Genomic DNA, 24,720 nt, shown 5'->3' on the forward strand with positions numbered 1-24,720 from the left:
AGAAGACGCTTAAATTATTCAAGTGTGTGCATGAAAGAAAATTTTCAAAGTCTGAAGCTCTTAGTTTTTTGCTGATTTAATCGTTGAGCTTAAATTGTACTCAAAAGAGATATTATATACTTGTGAGACTTAGAGGAAGTGTAGTAGAGTCTCTACACTGTGAAATCAAAGACGTGAGATTGTACAAATCTCTTTTAATTCATAGTGAAATCCAACCAGCGGGCTGTCAGTGCAGAAAAGTGGATGTAGGTTTGGTCTAAGCCGAACCACTATAAACTTTGCGTTTTAATTCTCTTTCCCTACACTCTTTAATTTAATTTGTAATCTTATATAACTGTTTACAGTCTTTTACATCTTCAGTCTATTATTCTTAAAAGACGAATGAAGTTGTTAAGTCTTGTAAAAATTTATTTAACACCTATTCACCCCCCTCTAGGTGATCTTACTAGCCCTATCACATTCTAGACTTGAAAGTTTTAGTTTGGTCAATAGAAGACTTGTTTAAAAAGTCTCAATCAAATCGTGTACTCACCACCAATAAAATTGAAGTGTAGGAAATCCAACGTGGCTTCCATGTGGAATATTTGGCTACTTGCCACTTGCCATTTCCAACCGTGTAATTCCATCAAAAATGAGCTTGAGACTTGATTGAGGCTTTTTTGAAACCTTAAATTATCATTTGACAAAAATAAAAGCTTAAGCTCCTAATCAACTAATTGCTAAAATGTTTAGTTTCTACATTATAAAATTTGGGGAATGCCATTCCTCTTAAAACAGAACAAGCCTAGGTAACTTTTATCTCCTAATCTCCATGAGTTTTATCAACAAGATGAAATTGCAAAATGGCCCTCCAAACTTTCAAAGAGAGAGTATAAAAACCAAAAAATTGACCAAATTCCTGAGTTGTGTACAACTCTGCATTAAATTCACAATAAACATGAGAATTGAAGTATCAATTATAATATTAAAATATATAAATATAGATAATTCTTACCTGTCAATCATTAAGAGAAATTGCTGTTGAATTTAGATCCATAGTCGTAGATGACAAGTTTGCATTAATTCACAATGAAAATGAAAATTGAAATATCAATTGTAATATTGACATATATAAATATGGATAATTGTTACATTGAAGTTCGTTAATCATCAAGAGAAATTGCTATTGAATTCAAGTCCATGGTCGTAGATGACAACTCTGCATTAAATTCACAATAAAAATGAAAATTGAAATATCAATTGTAATATTGAAAGATATAAATATTCCATGATTATTTTTTTCTCACCTGACTCGAAATTTTCAAGTTCTTCTAAGTCCTCCTCGATTGACTGTGAAAGTGGTGCAGATTGTAACCAATCTTAAGTACATATAAGAGCATCTACCATCATTGAAGTCAAGAAGCTTGGAGTCAAGAAGTTACGAAATACATCAAGTACTCAACCTCCGGTGTTGAATGCAAACTCTTATACTACAGTGGAGATGAGCACGGCCAAAATATCTCCAGCAATAAAAGATAAGATAGTATATGTGGAAGAATTGACTTTCCACCAATTTAATATATCAAAGGTGGAGCTATACCGTTCACATCCTTCTTCCAAATACTTATCTAATTCAGATTTTTCTTCCACATATTCTTATCTCGTTTGACTAAAATACATTACAATCATAATGTCCGTACCAACCACATAAGACATTGAAACGTTTACTGTTCTTCTTATCCCGTTTAGCTAAGATACATTACAGTCATAATGTCCGTATTAACCACAGGAAACATTGAAACGTTCACTATCATTGTCCCCTTTAATCTCACGTTGCTTTGGGTGCATGTTCCGATGCGATATTGCTCAAACAATAATATTAGAGATTTTGTCACTCTATTTCGCAAAGTTTCTGTCTAGTTGCCTTTATACAATTAATCATCAATTTTACATACTCCATCTTATATTGAGGGTCAAATATGCATGCAATGAACCATGTGAGATTTATGTTATTCACATTGCAAAAATACTTATTGAATTTGATTTTCATTCTCTTGACTATTTCTTGCAAATTCCTATTCTCATCCCTACGATATCTATCAATCATCAATTACGAAGCCGATAGTTGAAAATCATCAAACGCAGCCTTAAAAGACACTAATTTTATGCACTTAATGTGGCGATATATCATACACTAGGATAACGATTTTTTTTTAACTGTTACATGGACAAAAGTAATTTTATATTGATACGTTGTTATAGCTTGCATTATCAACGTTACCATACAATGCCATACATAGAGGACAGACTTTATGAGGACCCCGACTTGTCACATGATGGGGCAAGAAGCAATCTCAAAACTTGCTAAGGAAATCATAAATGTGTTGGGTGGTGTCCTGGGGCCTTTCTTGGTTGAGGAAATGGGCCACACCTTCCATGACCACCACTTCCTCCAAGAGAGGGACCATCTTCTTGAACCCGCCTTTGTGTATGAAGTCCTTGACGCCTGGCATGTGGTAAACCAGGTCAAGCTCACCCACAATGAACTTTACAGGCACTTTCACCTGAGCCCCATCCCATGGTGCCATCAGCTCCCAGTTCCTGCAATAGTCAATACAAAAAAAATATAAATTCAGAAGAAGCAAGGAAAAAAGCACACTTGAGGAATGAATTGCACAAAGATACTCCCAGGTAAAATTGTCAACATTATACAACCGGAGGGATCAGATCTGTGTGCCATTGATCAAGAGAAACTCCTTGATTCCAACTTTCCTATTAGCCTGCTATACTAATCGATCTGGTGAAAATCATGCTGAAACGGTAGCTAATAAAATGGTGAAAAGAAATGGACGCCCTTCCCTTCAGATCATGGATTGCACAGTGCAGAGAGGAGTATATCTAAGTTTTGTGTCAAAACACAGAATTTCAAAGCAATGTGATTCAAGGAGACAGTAGCTTTTGCAAGTTATGGGTCAACTCAATGATTCTCACAGCCCAATGCGATCTCCTCCCTCCTCTTGTGCCCATACATCCAAGAGATCAGATTGATCGTCCCATAGAAAGTAGTAGCTTACCGGTTCATGTTCCTATAGTAGTTGATCCCTCCAGTGAAGCCCTTCTTCTCAAACTTGTCGACATAATAGTCAACGTCCTTCTGTGTCAGCCACGAAGGCAAGACGACCGGGTCGTCCACCGGGTGCCCGAACCCTTTCCCTTTCACAAGGAAAAGCGGGCCGGGAATGCGGTATGTCAAGACCCCCTCGAGGACTCTCCTGGTTCCCATCTCTGCAAACTGGGCCTCGATCTCTCCAGGTTCCTGCATTTAACGAAATTATGATATAACAATTATGGTGGCTCTCTATGCACTCTAAAATGGACTCGATTTGATTTTACCGCTGTCACTATAGATCTCTACACAAAACTCAAATAAGTTTTAACATCGTTATGTTCACTTGATTCTAACTCAGCTCAAGAAGATCAGTACCTAAAGAAAACCCCGTCCCATGTTCCTGTACGCAGTGCAAAAACTCTATATGACAACCCGGTTAGGTGTTTAAAGAAGTCATGTTGACAACCAGGCATAACGACGAAAGTCCAAACTTACTAACACCAGATTAAACTTCCGATAAATCTGCAAGACATGATTTGCAAGTCCAGCATCTGGAGATATGAAATTGAACTTAGCTTAGGTGAGTCCTTTAAGCCAAGCAACGCTACAACATATAGGAAAATCATGGGTATAGAAAGCAGAATCTGTTAAAGAGAGACACTTGTTAAATTTACTCATCCTTCTAGACATGTACGTTCCACGAGTGCATCCAATCGGCCAGAGAAAACCCAAGCAAGCAACAGCAACAGCAACAGGAAAAGAAAACAAAAAGCAACACAACAAGAAAGACCCCTGAACCTGGAATCTGCACATGTAGTAATCATCGCCATAGGCGGCCCTGTAGCCGTCGAGGGGCTTCATCCCGGGGTTCCGGGGCACCCACGGCAGGCTGAGGCTGACCAGAGCCTTGACCCGGTCGGGCCGGAGCAGGCACAGGTACCACGCGATCTGGGCCCCCACGTCGTGGGCCACCACGAACGCCTTCTCCTCCCCCTCCGCCGCCACCGCGTCCAGGAGCCCCACCAGGTCGCCCACCACGTGGAGGAAGGTGTAGGCGTCCGCCGCCGCCGGGGCGTCGGAGTCCCCGTAGCCGCGGAGGTCGGGGGCGACGGCGCGGAAGCCGAGCGCGGCGAGGCCGAGGATCTGGTGGCGCCACGTGTACCAGAGCTCCGGGAAGCCGTGGATGAGGAGGACGAGCGGGCCCTCGCCGCTCTCCGCCACGTGGAGGTTCACGCCGTTGACCTTAACCGTGCGGTGCTTGATGGTCTCCATCTTCTTTCTTTGGGACTCTGTCTGACTGAAAGTTCGCTGCTGCAGAGAGCGTGTTCCTCGGAGTCCTGCGATTGATGATGACGATGATGATACGAGGAGAGAGAGAGAGAGATAGTGAGAGAGAGAGAGCTACACGGAGCTCGCCGATAGGACAAAGTTTAGACGCCGGGAAAGACTAAAGCGCAAACGGACAAAAGTAGTCAATTTTGACGAACCCGAGTCCATTTGCCTCCATTAATTAATTAATTAATTTATTTATTTATTTTCGTGAATTTTATTATTTTTTTATTCTAATTCTCACTTTCAGATTTTTATCTTTTTTTTTTTTTATCGATTTTATTTTATTCCTACTCTAATTCTCAATATCGACTTTTATCATATCTATTTGCAATAGGTAGGAAATAAACATATTTCAAACTAAATCGTCTCCATCACAACTCTCTCAAAATGTGGAGATTCAAACCTCTCACCTCCTCGTTCTATGTCGAAATGATGGATACCAAGTAAACTCCAATGATTCGATTAATTTATTCAAATAACTCAAACTTTAATTAAATTTACAATCCCACCCATTAAGTTTTAATTTATTTATTGAGATATCTGAATTTCTACATATATTCAATTTAATTTTTAAATTATATGGAAATATTTAATATTATTATTCTATTAATTTAAGTTCAAAATTAATATTAGACATTTTCATTTAATCTAAAAATGATATTATATAAATTAATAATTTATAGATAATATTGCACGTTGAGTTAAAATTTAAGGATTATCATTAAATGATATTACATATTGACTCAAATTTCAAAAATCATCAGTGTAATTATCTTTTTCTTTTTCATAAAAAAAAATTTATTTTCTTATATTTTTGCAATTTCATAAAATGATTTTACTTTTTAAAGTTGTGAAGTTCTTGACGTCGAGGAAATTATTTTTCTTTTTATTGGATGGAAATGCTTCATGAGGGGTTGGCGAAGGGGCGCTGAGAAAAGGGTTTGGCTCTTGTACCGGTGTTATAGAAGCCCATTTAGCTAATTCTATGGGCAGCGAAGGCGGTGCTAGCTAGCTAACCCCGGTTTGTAAAATTCAAGGTGCTACCTTGAGGACTTCCAAGTTTTGCCATCTTAGGTAAACTCCGAAGAAAAGTTTTGATAAGACTGAATTTTGACCAAACCCAAAATTTGGCTTTGCTAAGATTTCTTCCTTTTTTTTCCCCCTAGTTTTAGAAATTAAGCCAGGCAAATTCTTTCGGCAAAATTTACTCGCTTCGAGTCCTTTTAGATTCTTGACTTATCTCATTATCGAGATATCAATTACCAAAAGAAATTGATGTTTAACGATAGAGGATAATGTGTTCTGAGGATTTCTTTTTGTAAGGAGAGCAGACAAGTGGAATATGTTTCCTAAGCTGCATAAATTCTTCTAATGGGTTTGAAGACTACAAGTGTATTTTGGATTGTTTTCGTAGACTTTTTCTCATTGGACAAGTCAAGTCAAGTATAATAGAAAATACGTTGTTTGGCCTAGGGTTATTATGCTTAATTTGCCTAGATTACAAATTCATATCAAGGAATAATATAGCGAAAACGTTTCTAAAGAGCAATATCCCTTAAAAATTGCACCACCATTCAATTCGGGTGATTCCCTTTCAACTAATTTGTCCAAAAATAAGCTCTACAAGTGAAACACCAGTCTCTAATTGAGATTTTTGGGACAGAATCTTGGACATATGTAAAACACGTGACCATCATTCTCCCATAGCTGAAATGCAGGAGTCAGCTTCCCCTCCAAAAAGACATTCATGAACAACTACGACCTATAAAAACACCTAACAATCCTCTTCTTGGTTTGCCTCCGTTCAAACCGCCATCAACTTAGGACTGTAAGGCACTCCGGTGGCGGTGATCCATGCATCATCGCCCTTGAAGAAGGCCTTCGGCGTGAAGTCGACGATGTGCTGCGCAGTTATGCTCTTGATCCCGCGCCACTTCGCTCTCCCCGTCGTCGCCGAGCCGGCCCCTCTGTTCCCGTACTCCACATAGAAGCACGTGTTGAGCGCGAAGTTGCCCATCCATGCCAACCACCCCTGCGGCTGGATCAGGTCGTCGATCTGGGACTGCATGATGATCGTCCTAGAGTAGTCCTTCCACGGGCGGCCGAGGTACGCCTTGTTGGTGTTGCGCAGGGGGTAGTAGGCGGGATCGGCCGAGATGGTGCAGTTCTGGAGGACGATGGCTGAGGCGGAGCGGCGCTCGCTGCGTCCCGACGTGGTGACAATGCACTGCTGGTTCTCAAGGGGCTTCTTCACGAACATTTGGCCGTTCTGAAAGACGGCGAGCGCGTCGCCGAAGATGAAGTCGATGGTGCCGGAGATGGTGCAGTCGCGGTAGAACTTGCGGTGGGTGTGCGTGTAGAGGGTGTCCTGGAAGGCGTCCATGTGGTAGTTCTAAATTACGGACATGTCGGACTGGACGCGTAGCGCCACGGCCTGGTGCTTCTCGGCGCCTGCCGAGTTCTCGAACTTGATGTCCTTGGCTATGGAGTTGCTTCCTATGGCAGCTGAAACATAAATTGACATAGTTTATCAGCCCTTGTCTTGTAGACTAAATTAATGAAGAATTTAAGTGAAAATGTCAAATGGTATTTACTGAAATGTTGCGGTGTTGCAGGTTTAGACTCCATCGACGTAGTTCAAGCTCCGGGTGATCACGGTCTTGGTCAGGCCGTCGCCGATAATCATGACATTGGTCGTCTTCTTGTCTACCAGTACTTTCTCTTTGTACACTCCTTCCTTGATGTATATGACGAAGGTCTTGTTGTTCTTCTTAGGAACCTCGTTCAGAGCCTCACGGATGGTCTTGTACTTGCCGCTTCCGTCCTGGGCCACAACCACGTCGGGCTTGATGTCCTTAGGTGCAGCAGCGAGGAGTTTGCGTCGCCCCTCGTTGACCCACGACGGGAACTCGGGGATGCCGTCCTGGTCCTCGGTCCGGAGGCGCCGGCTCACGTCGGGGATGTTGAGTGAGCCCAGCAGCGAGGAGATCTCGGTGACCATGGCAAGGCCGTTGCTGGTGAGCTCCCTGGTGCTCTGCAGAATTTGCTTCATCTTCTTCGCGGCTGCACCAGTCGTGTTCTCGAAGCCATCGAGGCAGCTCTCCTGGAATGTGATGGCCCCGCTGAGCCAGACGTGCAGGTCGGCCATGTACTTGTCGAGATTGCTCACATCGAACGCACCCAGCCTCTCGAAGGAACTCTGGAGGTCGTCGATCGAGTACTCCAGGAGGTGCTGGCACGTCTCAAGGGCCTACGGGGCTTGGGTTCTGCTCAAGAACATGGAAGTAATACATAAAAAGATGTTAGTGCCGGTAAACTGGAACCTCTATCAGAAGAAGTGGCAAGAGGAAATAGCGACTACGGGGCTTGAGTCGAGAGCACGAAAGTAGTTAGTACTTGTCATATCTCATCATTTTAGGGTGTTTGATACCTTATGTAGCCATTTTTCATGTTGATCGTTTGCGTACGTTGGAATCTCGCTTGAAGAGACGCAGCCAAGGACAACACCATGCTTTGCCGAGAGCCTTGTGCCTTGTTCGAGCTCGTTTCCTCTTTGTTCCCATTTCATGTTGGATTAGACCATAGTGTCGTGTGTTGTACGTGATTGACATATATGATCATACACGTGAACTGGTCCTCCAGGAGAGGTACACAGTTAAACCACTCAATTACGATGTGTATAGTTGAAAATCATCAAATGCAGCCTTAAAAGACACTAATTTTCTGCACTTAATGTGGCGATATATCATACACTAGGATAACGATTTTTTTTTTTTTTTAACTGTTACGTGGACAAAAGTAATTTTATATTGATACGTTGTCATAGCTTGCATTATCAACGTTACCATACAATGCCATACGTAGAGGACAGACTTTATGAGGACCCCGACCTGTCACATGATGGGGCAAGAAGCAATCTCAAAACTTGCTAAGGAAATCATAAATGTGTTGGGTGGTGTCCTGGGGCCTCTCTTGGTTGAGGAAATGGGCCACACCTTCCATGACCACCACTTCCTCCAAGAGAGGGACCGTCTTCTTGAGCCCACCTTTGTGTATGAAGTCCTTGACGCCTGGCATGTGGTAAACCAGGTCAAGCTCACCCACAATGAACTTTACAGGCACTTTCACCTGAACCCCATCCCATGGTGCCATCAGCTCCCAGTTCCTGCAATAGTCAATACAAAAAATATATATATAAATTCAGAAGAAGCAAGGAAAAAGCACACTTGAGGAATGAATTGCACAAAGATACTCCCAGGTAAAATTGTCAACATTATACAACTGGAGGGATCAGATCTGTGTGCCACTGATCAAGAGAAACTCCTTGATTCCAACTTTCCTATAAGCCTGCTATACTAATCAATCCGGTGAAAATCATGCTGAAACGGTAGCTAATAAATTGGTGAAAAGAAATAGACGCCCTTCCCTTCAGATCATAGATTGCACAGTGCAGAGAGGAGTATATCTAAAAACACGGAATTTCAAAGCAATGCGATTCAAGGAGACAGTAGCTTTTGGGTCAACTCAATGATTCTCACAGCCCAATGCGATCTCCTCCCTCCTCTTGTGCCCATACACCCAAGAGATCAGATTGATCGTCCCATAGAAAGTAGTAGCTTACCGGTTCAAGTTCCTGTAGTAGTTGATCCCTCCAGTGAAGCCCTTCTCCTCAAACTTGTCGACATAATAGTCAATGTCCTCCTGTGTCAGCCACGAAGGCAAGACGACCGGGTCGTCCACCGGGTGCCCGAACCCTTTCCCTTTCACAAAGAAAAGCGGGCCAGGAATGCGGTATGTCAAGAACCCCTCGAGGACTCTCCTGGTTCCCATCTCTGCAAACTGGGCCTCGATCTCTCCAGGTTCCTGCATTTAACGAAATTATGCTATAACAATTATGGTGGCTCTCTATGCAATCTAAAATGTACTCGATTTGATTTTACTGCTGTCACAATAGATCTCTACACAAAAATCAAATAAGTTTAAGATCGTTATGTTCACTTGATTCTAACTCAGCTCGAGATGATCAGTACCTAAAACAAACCCCGTCCCATGTTCCTGAAATCATACGCAGTGCAAAAACTCCATATGACAACCCGGTTAGGTGTTTAAAGAAGTCATGTGACAACCAGGCATACCGGAGAAAGTCCAAACTTATTAACACCAGATTAAACTTCCTATAAATCTGCAAGACATGATTTGCAAGTCCAGCATCTGGAGATATGACCTTTAAGCCAAGCAACGCTACAACATATAGGAAAACCATGGGTATAGAAAGCAGAATCTGTTAAAGAGAGACACTTGTTAAGATTACTCATCCTTCTAGACATGGTAAGCAGCAGCATTTTGAGCTCTGCAATTCGAAATTCATTGCTGAGACGTTCCACGAGTGCATCCAATCGGCCAGAGAAAACCCAAGATGCAAGCAACAACAGGAAAAGAAAACAACACAACAACAAAACAAGAAAGACCCCTGAACCTGGAATCTGCACATGTAGTAATCATCGCCAAAGGCGGCCCTGTAGCCGTCGAGGGGCTTCATCCCGGGGTTCCGGGGCATCCACGGCACGCTGAGGCTGACCATAGCCTTGACCCGGTCGGGCCGGAGCAGGCACAGGTACCACGCCATCAGGGCCCCCCAGTCGTGGGCCACCACGAACGCCTTCTCCTCCCCCTCCGCATCCAGGAGGCCCACCAGGTCGCCCACCACGTGGAGGGCCGTGTAGGCGTCCGCCGCCGCCGGGGCGTCGGAGTCCCCGTAGCCGCGGAGGTCGGGGGCGACGGCGCGGAAGCCGAGCGCGGCGAGGCCGAGGATCTGGTGGCGCCACGTGTACCAGAGCTCCGGGAAGCCGTGGATGAGGAGGACGAGCGGGCCCTCGCCGCTCTCCGCCACGTGGAGGTTCACGCCGTTGACCTTCACCGTGCGGTGCTTGATGGTCTCCATCTTCTTTCTTTGGGACTCTGCCTGAGTGAAAGTTCGCTGCTGCAGAGGGCGTGTTCCTCGGAGTCCTGCGATTGATGATGATGATAATGATGATACGAGGAGAGAGAGAGAGATAGAGAGAGAGAGCTACACGGAACTCGCGGATGGGACAAAGATTTTTTTTTTTTTTTTTTTTGGTGCCAAAAGATGGGACAAAGTTGAGACGCCGATAAACGGTAAAGCGCAACCGGACAAAAGCAGACAATATTGACGAATCGCGAGTCCATTTGAATCGATTTATTTATTTTTCTTTTTTTTTTTACGAATTTCATTTTATTTCTATTTTAATTCTCACTCTGATATTTTTACTCTATTTTTTTTATAGTATATGGGAGTCGAAACTCACTACTACTGAAATTAAATCGCCATTATCCTAAACCTCCTTGAAAATGTGAAAATTCAAGTCCCCATGTTTTCCTTTTATGTTGAAATAATGGCTACTAGAGCTGTCTCGGTGATTCAATTAATTTATTCGAATAACTCAAACTTTAATTAAATTTACAATCTCATTCATTAAGTTTTAATTTATTTAATGAGATATTTGAACTTTTATATATTTTCAATTTAATTTTTAAATTATATAAAAATATTTAATATTATTATTCAATTAATTTAAGTTCAAAAACAATATTAGACATTTTCATTTAATCTAAAAATGAGATTATATAAATTAATAATTTGTAGATAATATTGCATGATGAATTAAAATTTAAGGATTCTTATTAAACGATATTACATATTGAATCAAATTTCAAAAATTATCTATGTAATTATCTTTTCCTTTTTCATAAAGAAAATTTTCTTTTTTTTTTATTTTTGCAATTTCATAAAATGATTTGACTTTTTAAAGTTATTGAAGTTCTTAACATCGAGGAAATTTTTTTTTTTTTTATTGGGTGGAAATGCTTCATAGGGGTTGGCGAAGGGGCACCGACAAAAGGGTTTGGCTCTTGTACCGGTGTTCTAGAAGCCCATTTAGCTTAATTCTATGGGCAGCGATGGCGGTATTGGCTACCTACCCCGGTTTGTAAAATTCGAGGTGCTACCTTGAGGACTTTCAAGTTTTGCCGGTAAATTCCCAAGAAAAGTTTTGAAAAAACTGAATTTGACTAAACCCAAAATTTGGCTTTGCTAAAATTTCTTCCTTTTTTTCCCCTAATTTTAGAAATTAAGCCAGGCAGATTCTTCCGGCAAAATTTACTTGCTTCGAGTCCTTTGAAATTCTTGACTTAGAAATTCTTGACTTATCTCATTATCGAAATATTGATTAGCAAAAGAAATTGATGTTTAACGATGGAAGATAATGTGTTTTGAGGATTTCTTTTTGTAAGGGAGACAAGTGGAATATGTTTCCTAAGCTGCATAAATTCTTCTGATGGGTTTGAAGACTACACGTATATTTTGGATTGTTTTCGTAGACTTTTTCTCATTAGGCAAGTCAAGTCATGCATAATAATAGAAAAAACGTCGTTCGGCCTAGGGTTTATTATGCTTAATTTGCCTGGATTACAAATTCACATCGAGGAATAATATAGCGAAAACGTTTCTAAAGAGCAATATCCCTTAAAAATTGCACCACCATTCAATTTGGGTGATTCCCTTTCAACTAATTTGTCCAAAAATAAGCTCTACAAGTGAAACACCAGTCTCTAATTGAGATTTTTGGGACAGAATCTTGGACATGTATAAAACACGTGACCATCATTCTCCCATAGCTGAAATGCAGGAGTCAGCTTCCCCTCCAAAAAGACAATCATGAACAACTACGACCTATAAAAACACCTAACAATCCTCTTCTTGGTTTGCCTCCGTTCAAACCGCCATCAACTTAGGACTGTAAGGCACTCCGGTGGCGGTGATCCACGCATCATCGCCCTTGAAGAAGGCCTTCGGCGTGAAGTCGACGATGTGCTGCGCAGTCATGCTCTTGATCCCGCGCCACTTCGCTCTCCCCGTCGTCGCCGAGCCGGCCCCTCTGTTCCCGTACTCCGCATAGAAGCACGTGTTGAGCGCGAAGTTGCCCATCCATGCCAACCACCCCTGCGGCTGGATCAGATCGTCGATCTGGGACTGCATGATGATCGTCCTCGAGTAGTCCTTCCACGGGCGGCCGAGGTACGCCTTGTTGATGTTGCGCAGGGGGTAGTAGGCGGGGTCCGCCGAGATGGTGCAGTTCTGGAGGACGATGGCTGAGGCGGAGCGGCGCTCGCTGCGTCCCGACGCGGTGACAATGCACTGCTGGTTCTCAAGGGGCTTCTTCACGAACATTTGGCAGTTCTGAAAGACGGCGAGCGCGTCGCCGAAGATGAAGTCGATGGTGCCGGAGATGGTGCAGTCGCGGTAGAACTGGCGGTGGGCGTGCGCGTAGAGGGTGTCCTGGAAGGCGTCCATGTGGCAGTTGTAAATTACGGACATGTCGGACTGGACGCGTAGCGCCACGGCCTGGTGCTTCTCGGCGCCTGCCGAGTTCTCAAACTTGATGTCCTTGGCTATGAAGTAGCTTCCTATGGCAGCTGAAACATAAATTGACATGGTTTATCAGGCCTTGTCTAGTAGACTAAATTAATGAAGAATTTAAGTGAAAATGTCAAATGGTATTTACTGAATGTTGCGGTGTTGCAGGTTTGGACTCCATCGACATAGTTCAAGCTCCCGGTGATCACAGTCTTCGTCGGGCCGTCGCCGATAATCATGACATTGGTCGTCTTCTTGTCTACCAGTACTTTCTCTTTGTACACTCCTTCCTTGATGTATATGACGAAGGTCTTGTTGTTCTTCTTAGGAACCTCGTTCAGAGCCTCACGGATGGTCTTGTACTTGCCGCTTCCGTCCTGGGCCACAACCACGTCGGGCTTGATGTCCTTAGGTGCAGCAGCGAGGAGTTTGCGTCGCCCCTCGTCGACCCACGACGGGAACTCGGGGATGCCGTCCTGCTCCTCGGTCAGGAGGCGCCGGCTCACGTCGGGGATGTTGAGTGAGCCCAGCAGCGAGGAGATCTCGGTGACCATGGCGAGGCCGTTGCTGGTGAGCTCCCTGGAGCCCTGCAGAATTTGCTTCATCTTCTTCGCAGCTGCACCAGTCGTGTTCTCGAAGCCATCGAGGCAGCTCTCCTGGAATGTGATGGCCCCGCTGAGCCAGACGTGCAGGTCGGCCATGTACTTGTCGAGATTGCTCACATCGAACGCACCCAGCCTCTCGAAGGAACTCTGGAGGTCGTCGATCGAGTACTCCAGGAGGTGCTGGCACGTCTCAAGGGCCTGCTTGGATCTCGGGTCCTTTGCGAGATCCTTCACGACGGTGGAGTTCTCGATTGCTGCCTTGACCTGGTTGATCGCTACTTGGAAGCCCGTCCGGATGAGGTCTTTGGGGTCGGTGCTGTTCCCGCCCGCTGCGGAAAGGCTCTTCACGCAGGTTTCTCGGTAGTCGGTGGGTTCGCATATGGATTGAATTGATTTCATCGAGGTCGATGCCCCGCTGCCGGTACCAGCACTGGACTGGCTGGACCCGCTGCTTCTGCTGCCGACGCTGATGGCCACGCCGATCACCACAGCCACGACAAATACTATGCCGACCCCACCGACAGCGTATGCCGTGCGCTTTCCTCGCCCTGTTGGGCTGGAGAAGAGTTCGTATCTGCTCATGTTTTCTTCCCTCCCAACACTTTCGTTCCCCTAAAAGTAAACAAACTAATGGAATGATCGCAGAATCGAGGACTTTCAGGAATTAGCTATGAAACAGATGAAAGTCAATGGAGTTCTAGGGACTCTCTTCTTCATCCGTCAGGATCTCGGATCCTCCTATGGCTCTCTGGTTTTAATAGGTTACGGGCAGAGAGGGTGGATATTTGGAATGTGAGGAAGGGAAAGAGGAGACAGAAATGGAAAGAAGCATAGGAAATGACAGTTATTTCTGTTGGGGAACCTTGGGTGACATTTGATTTCCGAGATAGAAGAGACGGTTGTTCTTGTTTTCCTGTTTGCTACTTTGCTAAAATGGATAGTGCTATCGGGGGTCCTCTTTGTTTGAGCTAACTTTATATAGCGTTTAACTCCTATCATTGAACTGACGGTGTCAAATTGACATGCTGTAAACGAAGGCCACTTGCCAATTATATCTCCATGTGATGGGTTCATCCATTACAATCTCATTTGCCGGAGAAAAAAAGCATTGTATGTATAGACTCACATAGATTATAGCATAACCCATAGCTAAGTACGGCGCCTAGAATGTATGGAATGATATGATTTTTTTTTTTTTTTGAGTGACATAAGCATCGACATTGTGGATTCTTACATGAAATAGAATGAAAGATTCTCATGATTCAGAAATCGATTGTCGCAAAGCTAGATTCCCATGTTTACATCTATTTGTACTTGGTTGGAACACCACCAAGCCTATGCCATGGAGTCAAATCAGATTACTCTGTTAATAGTCTAATTAGCAAAACACAGGCCCGTGGCTTTGGGCATAACCTCAGAGAATGGGCAAGTGCAATAAATCGAACCAACGCCAGGAGATCTAAGAAAACGAGCACGCTATCGCTCGAGCAAACCCTTTATATTTCGTTTACTCATTATCCTCTTTTGGTTTCCATCCCAAGGCGTCTCTGGCATGATCTCTCGCATCTCATTAGCTTATAAGACTACTTATAAAGAAGCATTGATATCATTTCAAGGGGGATTGGCCATTGGTACACAGGTTAAGTGTATTCAGCACAATAATCACCATTTTGGTACAAGAAACGGTTCTTGTCTATGATTGTGTAAATCAACGATAATGGAGGTGACCGGTGTAAAAAGATGATCATATAGCTTCGCTTACGTTACATCTAAAAAATTTCCAGAAGGAAAAGATAGCTGACCACTTCATGCTGTAAGACTCAATTGTGTTATTGAAAGGAAAACAGGAGAAGAAATTACTTATTCTGGCGTTACCAGCGTCGTCTTTTACAATATGTTCTGCCAGCCTTATTAAAGGACATTAACCATTTTCTTCCCTGATTCTTCTCAAGCTTTTATTAACAACGTAAGATTAATGATTGGCATGCTTCATTTCAGAGTATTCTGACCTCAAATCTCTTCCTCATGAAGGCAAACGTGCTCTGCTTTGGCTTTTCTCCAGGATTTCCTTAGAGTTTCGCCCTCTGAAGTTCTAATTTGGCAATTGTGCCCAAATGTACTTCATCCGGACCATCCGCAATTCTTAGAGTTCTTGCCGTGGCCCAGAGATGTGATAGGACAGTGTCTGAAGATAATCCTGCTCCGCCATGCACTTGCATAGCCATGTCGAGCACCTTCAGTGCCATGTTGGGAGCTGCTACCTGCTCCATATGGCAAACAAACAATTCAGGACCAATGGATGATGATTATCAACAATCAGTTCCTTGTTCAAAGGTTTCGATTACCTTGGCCATCGCAATGGTTCCACGGGCCTTCTTGTTCCCAAGCCGATCAAGCTGGTCAGCTGCCTCGAGAATTAGCAGTCTAGTTCTTTCCAGTTCTATCCGACACTTAACAATGCAAATGACATCATCAGTATCAATCTCTAAATGCCACGAAAAAAAAGAATTGTTCATTTTGACCAGATAAAACAGTTAATTTATATGATGATTCTAATACAATTCTAATTCTGTTTCAAAAATAATATCCTCATCTACATAATCAAATAATCTTATCTGTTGAGAGTCATCGGAAACGTTTTAACTTTTCACTAGACATTCATCTGACATGGCTTCTAAGTTCACTACCTCATCTACTTCAATCATCTAGCAATCAGAGATATACCAAGTAAAAGGACTTTGCCCTAAGCATGGGCTAAGGTTCATGATTTATCTACTAATCAAATGGTTTACATTCAATCTTCAGGCCAATCTTCCATGTAATCTTCTTTCGCTTAAAAAGGAATGGCTTCTTTAAGTTTTTTTTTTTTTTTTTTTCTGACTATATCCCCCATAAATTACCTTAGCCATATCTGACAAGAACGATCCTTGCTCTGCGATCAACTTCCCAAATACTTTCCTTTCAAGGGCCCTTTGAGCCATCATCCACATGCCACGTTCAGCTGCACCAATCAATCTCATACAGTGGTGCAATCTTCCAGGACCAAGCCTACCCTGCCAGATTTAGGGAACTATTAAAATCAGCAATTCACCATATCCGGAGATGACAATCATTAATCTAGATATTAATGGCACTACCTCTGTAAAATCAAGCAAAAAAAAAAAAAAAGCTGGGAATCCAATCAACATATGTACCTCGTCCTCAGGAAAAAATGTCTACGTCATCTTACCCCCCCCAAAAAAAACGAATAGAAAACACCCCTCAATCCCAAAATAAAATTCATTACAAAATGAACAATCAGACATCTCCCCAAGTGAAGTATCTCTCTCCCTGGTATAGAGCCAGAAAAATCAATTTTCCCAGGAACTAAATCAGGCGACTTCAAATAATTTTAGGAGTGTACGTAGTCATTAGTCACCTGAGACATAAAGTTACCAGGAAATGAAAACTTAATACCTACCTGTGCAATTTCAAAACCACGACCTTCGCCCAGAAGGATATTCTTTGCTGGTACACATACATTCTCAAATGATATTTCTGCATGTCCATGAGGAGCATCATCAAATCCAAAAACCATGAGTGGTCTTTCTACATGAACACCTGGAGACTCCATATCCACTAAAATCATTGATTGCTGCTTGTGCTTGGCAGCAGAAAAATCAGTTTTCCCCTGACAATCAACATCACAATTTGTTTGTAAAAATCGATCTCAAATCCAACTCAAAACAGCAATTATGCGGATGAGCTCACCATTACTATAAGAATTCTGCATCTCGGATCCATGGCCCCACTTGTCCACCACTTCTTACCATTGATGATGTATGAATCTCCTAATCTTCAAAAAGAGAGCGTGCAGACAGGGACAGTCAATTTCTTCTTATGGTTTTCTTCATTGGGGAGGGGAGTTAAGGAGAATCCAACAATGACATCAAGAGTGTGGGAGACACTTAACCAATCAGGTGAGGCATACCTCAAATATATTTTGGCATGAAAAGCACAACACCAACAAAAGATTTGAAATCAAGCTCTATGTTTTTCATCACCAACGATCCTATCCAGGATATGCTCTGTCAACCTACCTTCGGATGGAGCATTCTATATTGGTTGCATCAGAAGATGCAACTTGTGGTTCTGTCATTGCAAATCCTGACCGGATTTTCCCCTCAAGCAAAGGAATAAGCCATTCATTTAGTTGATCTTTATTTCCATACCGCAGCAAAACCTGATTTAAATGGAAAAGCATTGTGACTATCAGATTTATACTACACAAAGACATTACAAAACAAGAGTGGCATAAAATCTAAATATCAAATATTTACACATATCAAAATATCCATGGTGCGAAATAGCTAAAATGGCAGGTGAAGCACACTGAGAGAACACATGAGCTACAGATGGCAGATTCAGATTCCAAATGTGCTTCCCCCCCCTTCCTTCCTTCCTTCCTTCTAGAACCAAAACATGTATTTAAACTTCCACATCGATGTGCACCATTGCCCGACAAATCCACATCCCTACTTAAGTCCCATATAGATAAGTCCATTTCAACCAGAGATTAGAAAAGGATAATTTCAAACTTGATCACGAGATAAGGGCAGTGAAGGAAGAGCAATTGGTTCATTGCCTAAATAATCAATACATATCTTACCTCCATATTTCCAGTATCCGGTGCACTGCAATTAAAAATCTGTGGAGCCCAAACAGAACGGCCCATAATCTCACAAAGGTAGCCATACTCAAGGTTAGAGAGGCCTGCTCCTAACAACTGATCATATGCCTCATTGCTGAATGCATAACTTTTCCCTTTAGAAATTAGTTCCCTTGCTCTAGCGGCACTATCGAGCTGCATATATGATAATAGGGAACAAGGGTCAGACAGCTTATATAGCTATGCTTTAAGTAGGAAGACTTCGGGTTCGGCAATTGGGGAAGTTTTTGGGGACATGCAAAGACTTTAGGTTAAAAAGCTTTTTCAAAATGCAAATAGTGTTTGATAAAGTGTAATTGAAAAGTGCCATGGCAATGAGCTTTGGTTTAAATGCTATTTGGAAAAAAGTTTTGAAATTCGATTTGCGACCGCTAGACATCGGTGAGCCACAGCTGGTCAGATCTGGCACCAGAAGCAGTCGCCCCAAGTCATGCGACCTCACCCGGCCCTTGTCAAGGGCTGCTTCAGGTCACACAACCTCAGCTTAACGAGGGCCACCTAAGGTCGCGCAACCTTAGGCAAGGCTCACTAGCAACATCACATAAGGCTGCTAGTGTAAATGGTGAGGGTAAAATCGGAATTTCAAAAGTTTAGTGAGAGCAAAGTTGGTAAAAAAATGAATTAGCATTCTGGAAATTCTCAAAGATCAAAACTGCATGGAACTTCCATTTTGCTAAGGGCCTGGAGGACTTTGAAAATGCAATGCATCTCCCAGAAGCTCTTCCAAAAAAGCTGCTGAACACTTGCATTTGCCCCCAAAGCCCATTTCCAAAGCCGAACCAGACGCCTTCCTACGGGACATCACTCTCAGTAAAAGAGCAAAAGAAGTCTACTAAATACTCATACTCATACAGGTATCCACAGGTTCCACAAGCCTTCTCTTTTTGCCAGCTCTTTCAATCTCTCCTCCTCAGGATGAACAGTCCATCGTGAATTAGATTGAGCAAGTTTGTAAAATTCATTTTCCATGGGGTATATGCGATCTTCCATAAATTTGATCAGCTTGTTTCTCAAGTTCAAGACCTTTTCATTAGGGACAAACCGCCCTCCCTCCAATGAGAAGCTTCCTTCTCCACCATAATTAGCAGGTGTGAAGGAACTGAGAAATCTTGGAGCTGGAAAGTAAAAAGTAAAGGACAGAAGGATAAATATGAAGGTCCAAATTTGGGTAAGGAGACAATAAGGCCAGCAAAAACAAGAGAAACCAAAATTAGGAGACAGGTAAAAGAATATACTAAGCTAATCAAGGTCCAGTATTTATAGCACAGAATCACAAAATGATGCAAGATGCTCAAATCGAATAATGAGACCAAACACTCGGTCAACCATTATGATTGAAAAGTTCCGTGGTTGGTTGTAGTAAGCTTTTAGCATCATTGGCCATGTTTGATCAATACATTCACTTAGGAGACAAAATTTGCAACGTGAGGTTGTGACCCAAGTGGGAGCAGGCATCTTGAAGTGAGGCCACCAAAACATTTCTGCATAAATTATCCTAAGCATAACCACCCTCTTTCCAAAAGTTGCCTTCATCAATCTGATGATAAACTACATCACATAAAAATCTTTTTAACTTTATCAAGCGATAAAGACACTTGGATGTGTTTCTAACACATGCATAAACTCTACTAGTTAATCTTGGATCACCATGTAAGTGCACTGACAGCTTTGACCAGTTGATTAAAATATCCAAACTTCTGGGGCTTCTCTCACTTTGACTCCTGTCATTTCATAATTCTTAATTTACTCCTAGAGTTAATTTAACAGTTAAAGCAACCCAGTAGCTTAACAGAAGAATGATCTTGACCACGTGCTGTGCACTTATTCCAACCACGGGTTCGGCCAAGCTTCAGAATTTATTATAAATTTCCTTCCAATACTCTACCATCTGAAGCACCTGTAATGTCTTTTCATGTTAGAATAGATAATATCCGTAAAGCTCTTTAGGGGGTTCCACTACTCAAACTCTTTTATCTTGATAGTTTATTGATGTGCATTACTCATACCGTTGATTACTACATCTAAGTAAAACATTTTCCCATGACCCATGTTCATTCTATCTTCCTTACAAAGGATCCAGTGAACTGAGCACGCACCTCAGCATCGAGGTGTTGTGTGATTAAATTGGCTAGTCTACTACTCATGACCAAGGATAATACACGCCGCACGCTTTTAACTAGGCCAACAGCCAGAATTCATGACACCCGTCGTGGTAGATTTAATACCATGTGATTTATCCAGCTAGTTTGATACATTCAATTTTCTTTCCCGTGCACCTTACTACTTAGGTTTGAGTACTGTCTTGAGATTGGATATGCCTTATGGGACGTTAATGACATGCTAAAAGTATGAAAACTGGTGGTGTGAAATTTAAGAAAATATACATAGTGTTGTACTTAGCTAAAGAAATATAAGAAGGTTTATCTACCAGGTGGAGGGTGCTCAGGAAGCACAGATTTCCTTTCAATAAAGGCCCATGCAGAATCTATTAGGTCATTAGCTATTTGACCCGCGTGTTGTGCACGTTCACCTCCTGCAGCATTGCCCTACATCATCATATGCAAGTCCATCATACATAAAGAAAACAATGGCCATGGAGCCACAGAGTTTATAGAAGTACCATGATCCATCTACTGTAGACTCCAGTGTATATTGATGCACCACGAAACAATGAAAAGGCCATGTAGAACTTCCAAGCAGCAGCAGGCCATGATTTGTCCTTCCATGCAAATTTCAAAAGCATAGTAGTCAGTCATCTAATTGAGCACACACCAGAATGAATGCCCAAATAAGCACCAAAGTTTAATCTTTCTTATGTACTCTTTTTTTATGGCGTTCAATGTATAGGGCCTCAGCTCTTAGAGCACCGGACTAATCCAATCATACCACTGGGTAGCTCAGTTAGAATTGCCCTTGCTTGGACTCAAACATATACATAACCAAGCAAAAAGATTTCGGAATACCAAATTTTGGGTGAATCAAGGTAAGCATACTAAACCAAGGCCCAAGGCTTGTAGCATTCTAAATTAGATATACTTCACAATTGCTAATGCCAGTAATACCAACAGAAAAAGAAAACTGTGGGCTAAACCAGATTGGCCTTGCCCTGGAGTGATATTTCACTCAATTAAATCCAACCCAAGAATTCAGCATAAGGTATCATTCTCTGCAATCAAGGGCGAAGAGTGCTGCTGCACAGGTGCCACAGTTAAATTTGCAATAGTGTACTTAAATCATCTACAGCTTGAAGAGAGTTCTCTTAAAAAAAAGGTATTCTCAAAATGTACCAATATGTGCAAAAGAATCATCAGTCATATAAAAAGTACACTACCAATCAAAAACATAAAAAATGAAAGTATACTTACAGATGCTGAGCAGTATTCAGCCAGATATTCAGCCATGGATGGAATACCTTCTGGAATTCCAGAAAGCTCAAAACCTTGACCTGCACGGGCTTTATCCAACCTAAACTCAATAACGTAAGGCTGCAAAAAGATTTAAAAATCAACAGTTAACTGCGACAGCACAAATGGAGTACTTATTCCAGCTTAGTCTCATGCTTAAATATTAGAAAGGAAAACGCCAAACTGGATGACAAAGATTCTGCCCAAGAAAATAAAACAAATGGAAAAAAGTTCTTTTTATGCAAGGAAATGAACTTGGAACTTGAATATAAGTACCAAGCAGCAGTATGCAACATCGCACATCTGGCTTCCAAGTGTAGACAGTTCCCAGTCAAGAATACCGATAACTCGATCCTGCACAAATAGAATCTAATGAGATTAACGTCTTTGGCATCACAATTTTCGTTTCACTCAACCAACATGTCACCATCGAAACAATGAGAAAAACTCAATTCCAACATGTTATGCAAAAGAACTGCCAATAATAAAGCAAGCACATTGAGTTGCCAAACTGCTCGTATCTTTCCTTATCATAAAAACGATCTTAAACGAATAGTTTTTCCAATACCAGACCTCCACGGGATGGAAAATAAGATTGTCGAGACGAAAGTCTCCATGAACTATGCCTGCTGTAGCTCCCGAAGAATCTTCTTGAGGAATATGCTGACGAAGCCAATCGATCAGCTCAAACATTTTTGGATTTCTCTCAGGCTTACCCTCTGCAGTTGATGCGATATACTGCTTAGCCCATCTCTCTACCTAAATCATGTATCCAAACGGACATGGCCATCAAATCACACAATATGAGGTTCTATATAAGATTTCAACAGCAAGAGCTTTACAATTCCCAAGAGGACTTAGGATCCCCATTGTCTCATCAATCACAATGTTTAGGAGAAAGTAAGAATTCACTTGCATACCTGTCGCTTACAATAATTATCCTTCCGTCCAAACTTTTCTAGGCCAATAGCATCCACATTAGCAGAATGTAAAGATGCCAAAGCTTTCGCAGTTGCCCCATATATTACCCTTCTCCTACCTGGCGTGACACCCTGGTATAAAGTGAAAAGGAAAATTAGATACCTGCATCAAACTTATCATAAATAACAATGTGAGAGCCAGGCACTAACTAGGGGTGCAGTAAAATTTTAGTGCAGGCCGAAAGATCGTACCGGCAGCCTGGGGTCTATGAATATACGTCCTTCCAGGTACTCCATGATGTAAAATGCTGTCCCGATCACGGTGGGATCAGTACATAAGCAGAATACTTTAGGAACTGGGACCTTCGTGCGCGAACCCAAAGCTAGGAGTACCTGTCGCAAATGGGAACCAGAGTACTATAATTACAATAAGTCTAATCCATGACCGCAGCTAAGTAATATCATCAGCAATCCGCTAGTCCAAAGAGTCAAAAACACACCGTTCACATACTTCCGGTCAGACTGTTAATCAAATTACCATTTTCCTTACAGACGGAGACTGCGAATCGCGGCGACTGCAGTAATCAGAACGTCCCCCACCAATTAGCCGATCAGCGGGAGAGAAATTACCGAGATAAAGCAAATTCATACAAAGTATTTAACCTGAAACTCTCTCTCGACGGCGTGGGCGGATTGCAGCAACACCCCCGGCGGCTTCTTCCGCATGACGTAACGCTGCAGCTGGCCCCCGCTCCCGACCTCCATGAGGAACGTCGGGTTCGACTGGCCGTGCCCGAACTGCAAAAATAAAAATAAAAAAGAGCCACAAGCACCATTCCTCATTGGTCAAAGGCGCGAGCGAGGTGAATCGAAATCGAAGAGGCGGAAGACTCGACGGCGGACCGGACCTGAGAGACGGCGAAGGTGGACGGGGAGAGAGGGAAGCCGGGGACGTTCGCCGATGCGTAGCGGCGGAGGGCGTCGAGGTCAAGCTGGTGAGCCGAGTCGACTCGCTGCAGAAGATCGCCGGTTCGACTCCCCATCTCGCTCTCGCCGTGCGATCGCTGGTTTGGGATTGAATTCGGTTTTTCGAACGACGGCCTTCGGACCAAGTGACGAAGTTTGCGAGGCGAGAACAAATTGTTAAGAAATGCGAGAGAGAAAAGACACAGAGAGGGAGGCGACCGACGGGAAGGCGGCAATTACTATCTTGTTGAAAAGCATCGAAAGACCCGATGCTTTGCCGCTAGACAAGATCGATTTGACTTTCGGCCGGAAATTCAATAATTTCAGAAAATCTCCCTATTTGGGAATATATCACAAATGCCCATCGACTTTTACTTAATATATAATCTCGTCCCTGAGTTTTTTATTTTTCAATTTGATTCATTAATTATTAATAAATGTCCAAATTAGTTCATGATTATTTGAAAATTATCAATTTTGTCATTCCGTTAGTTAAAGTTAACGAAATTTGACATTTTGATCTTCTTTTTTTTTCTTCTTCGTCCTCGCCTGTGTTGGGCGAGCCCGATGTCGGTAGGGGTGGCCTCACCTATGTTAGCAAGGGCCACCCTCATCAGCCCAGGATCCCCCTTCCCTCCACCATGGTCAACAGAGAAAGAGAGAAAAAAATAGTTCTCACTTAAAGATTTGAACAGAAAGATTAGATCGGACATTTATTAATAATTTATAAAATTAAACAAATCGAAAGCATTGACGAAATTATATATTGTAGAAGTTCATAAACCATTTATAACATTTTCCCTTTCTATTTTATCTTTAAAAAAATAAACATAAATTATTATTAATAATAAAATATCTTTCATTAATTAATTAGAAATAAGCGATTATTATTAGAAGTCGTGAAACAAATGAAATCTTAACTCGGGCTCGGGGTTGCCGGTGAGAGAGATTTCGCTCTTGCCCTCGGGAATGGGGAGGCGGGGATTGACGGATATTTCCATGTTGTGACGTGGAGGATAGGATATACATGCTTCCGGTCTCGAAGGATCAATTGGCCACGTCGTCATGTGATAGATGATGGCCTAGAGAGAGTCGGCCAATACGGCACGCTTCTTAAACATTATTGTATTTGTCAACCTAACCTTTGCGATTTGCTAAAATACTAATGCAAACTAATTGAGGCTTTTCCTCTCAGGGGTACTCTATTTTAAAATTCTAGAATAAATATGATTTAATTCTCGACAAAAATAACTCAAAAACATG

General features: G+C 42.3%; 4 protein-coding genes and 1 pseudogene across 5 annotated transcripts; all 5 read right to left on the reverse strand.

Moving 5' to 3' along the window:
• Window positions 1-2,185: 2,185 nt before the first annotated feature.
• On the reverse strand, window positions 2,186-4,513 carry LOC104428328 (epoxide hydrolase A). The gene is made up of 3 exons (XM_010041325.3): window positions 3,887-4,513; window positions 3,054-3,295; window positions 2,186-2,580 (listed from the first exon to the last, which is right to left on the reverse strand). Exons 1-3 carry the CDS (start codon window positions 4,358-4,360, stop codon window positions 2,334-2,336), a joined length of 963 nt encoding a protein of 320 aa, XP_010039627.2. The 5' UTR covers window positions 4,361-4,513; the 3' UTR covers window positions 2,186-2,333.
• Window positions 4,514-5,959: 1,446 nt separating this feature from the next.
• Window positions 5,960-7,988, reverse strand: LOC104434850 (annotated as a pseudogene).
• Window positions 7,989-8,209: 221 nt separating this feature from the next.
• Window positions 8,210-10,461, reverse strand: LOC104428316 (epoxide hydrolase A). The gene is made up of 3 exons (XM_010041317.3): window positions 9,897-10,461; window positions 9,042-9,283; window positions 8,210-8,585 (listed from the first exon to the last, which is right to left on the reverse strand). Exons 1-3 carry the CDS (start codon window positions 10,359-10,361, stop codon window positions 8,339-8,341), a joined length of 954 nt encoding a protein of 317 aa, XP_010039619.2. The 5' UTR covers window positions 10,362-10,461; the 3' UTR covers window positions 8,210-8,338.
• Window positions 10,462-11,943: 1,482 nt separating this feature from the next.
• Window positions 11,944-15,048, reverse strand: LOC104428305 (probable pectinesterase/pectinesterase inhibitor 21). The gene is made up of 2 exons (XM_010041310.3): window positions 13,003-15,048; window positions 11,944-12,913 (listed from the first exon to the last, which is right to left on the reverse strand). The coding sequence occupies exons 1-2, from the start codon at window positions 14,039-14,041 to the stop codon at window positions 12,213-12,215; spliced, it is 1,740 nt and encodes a 579-aa protein (XP_010039612.2). The 5' UTR covers window positions 14,042-15,048; the 3' UTR covers window positions 11,944-12,212.
• Window positions 15,049-15,190: 142 nt separating this feature from the next.
• On the reverse strand, window positions 15,191-23,719 carry LOC104428294 (probable acyl-CoA dehydrogenase IBR3). Of its 2 annotated transcripts, none has more exons than XM_010041305.3 (17): window positions 23,400-23,719; window positions 23,155-23,289; window positions 22,744-22,884; window positions 22,492-22,623; window positions 22,145-22,330; window positions 21,848-21,925; window positions 21,533-21,652; window positions 20,788-20,886; window positions 20,596-20,713; window positions 19,020-19,282; window positions 18,108-18,302; window positions 17,539-17,681; window positions 17,210-17,294; window positions 16,920-17,129; window positions 16,360-16,512; window positions 15,805-15,909; window positions 15,191-15,720 (listed from the first exon to the last, which is right to left on the reverse strand). In XM_010041305.3, exons 1-17 carry the CDS (start codon window positions 23,532-23,534, stop codon window positions 15,529-15,531), a joined length of 2,490 nt encoding a protein of 829 aa, XP_010039607.2. In that variant the 5' UTR covers window positions 23,535-23,719; the 3' UTR covers window positions 15,191-15,528. The 2 variants fall into 2 exon arrangements, with proteins under 2 accessions (XP_010039607.2, XP_039162337.1); XM_039306403.1 differs by lacking the exon at window positions 23,400-23,719 and adding an exon at window positions 22,992-23,066 and having other exon boundaries at window positions 23,155-23,280.
• Window positions 23,720-24,720: the final 1,001 nt, after the last annotated feature.

Source organism: Eucalyptus grandis, chromosome 2, assembly GCF_016545825.1.
Source record: "Eucalyptus grandis isolate ANBG69807.140 chromosome 2, ASM1654582v1, whole genome shotgun sequence".
NCBI lineage: Eukaryota > Viridiplantae > Streptophyta > Magnoliopsida > Myrtales > Myrtaceae > Eucalyptus > Eucalyptus grandis.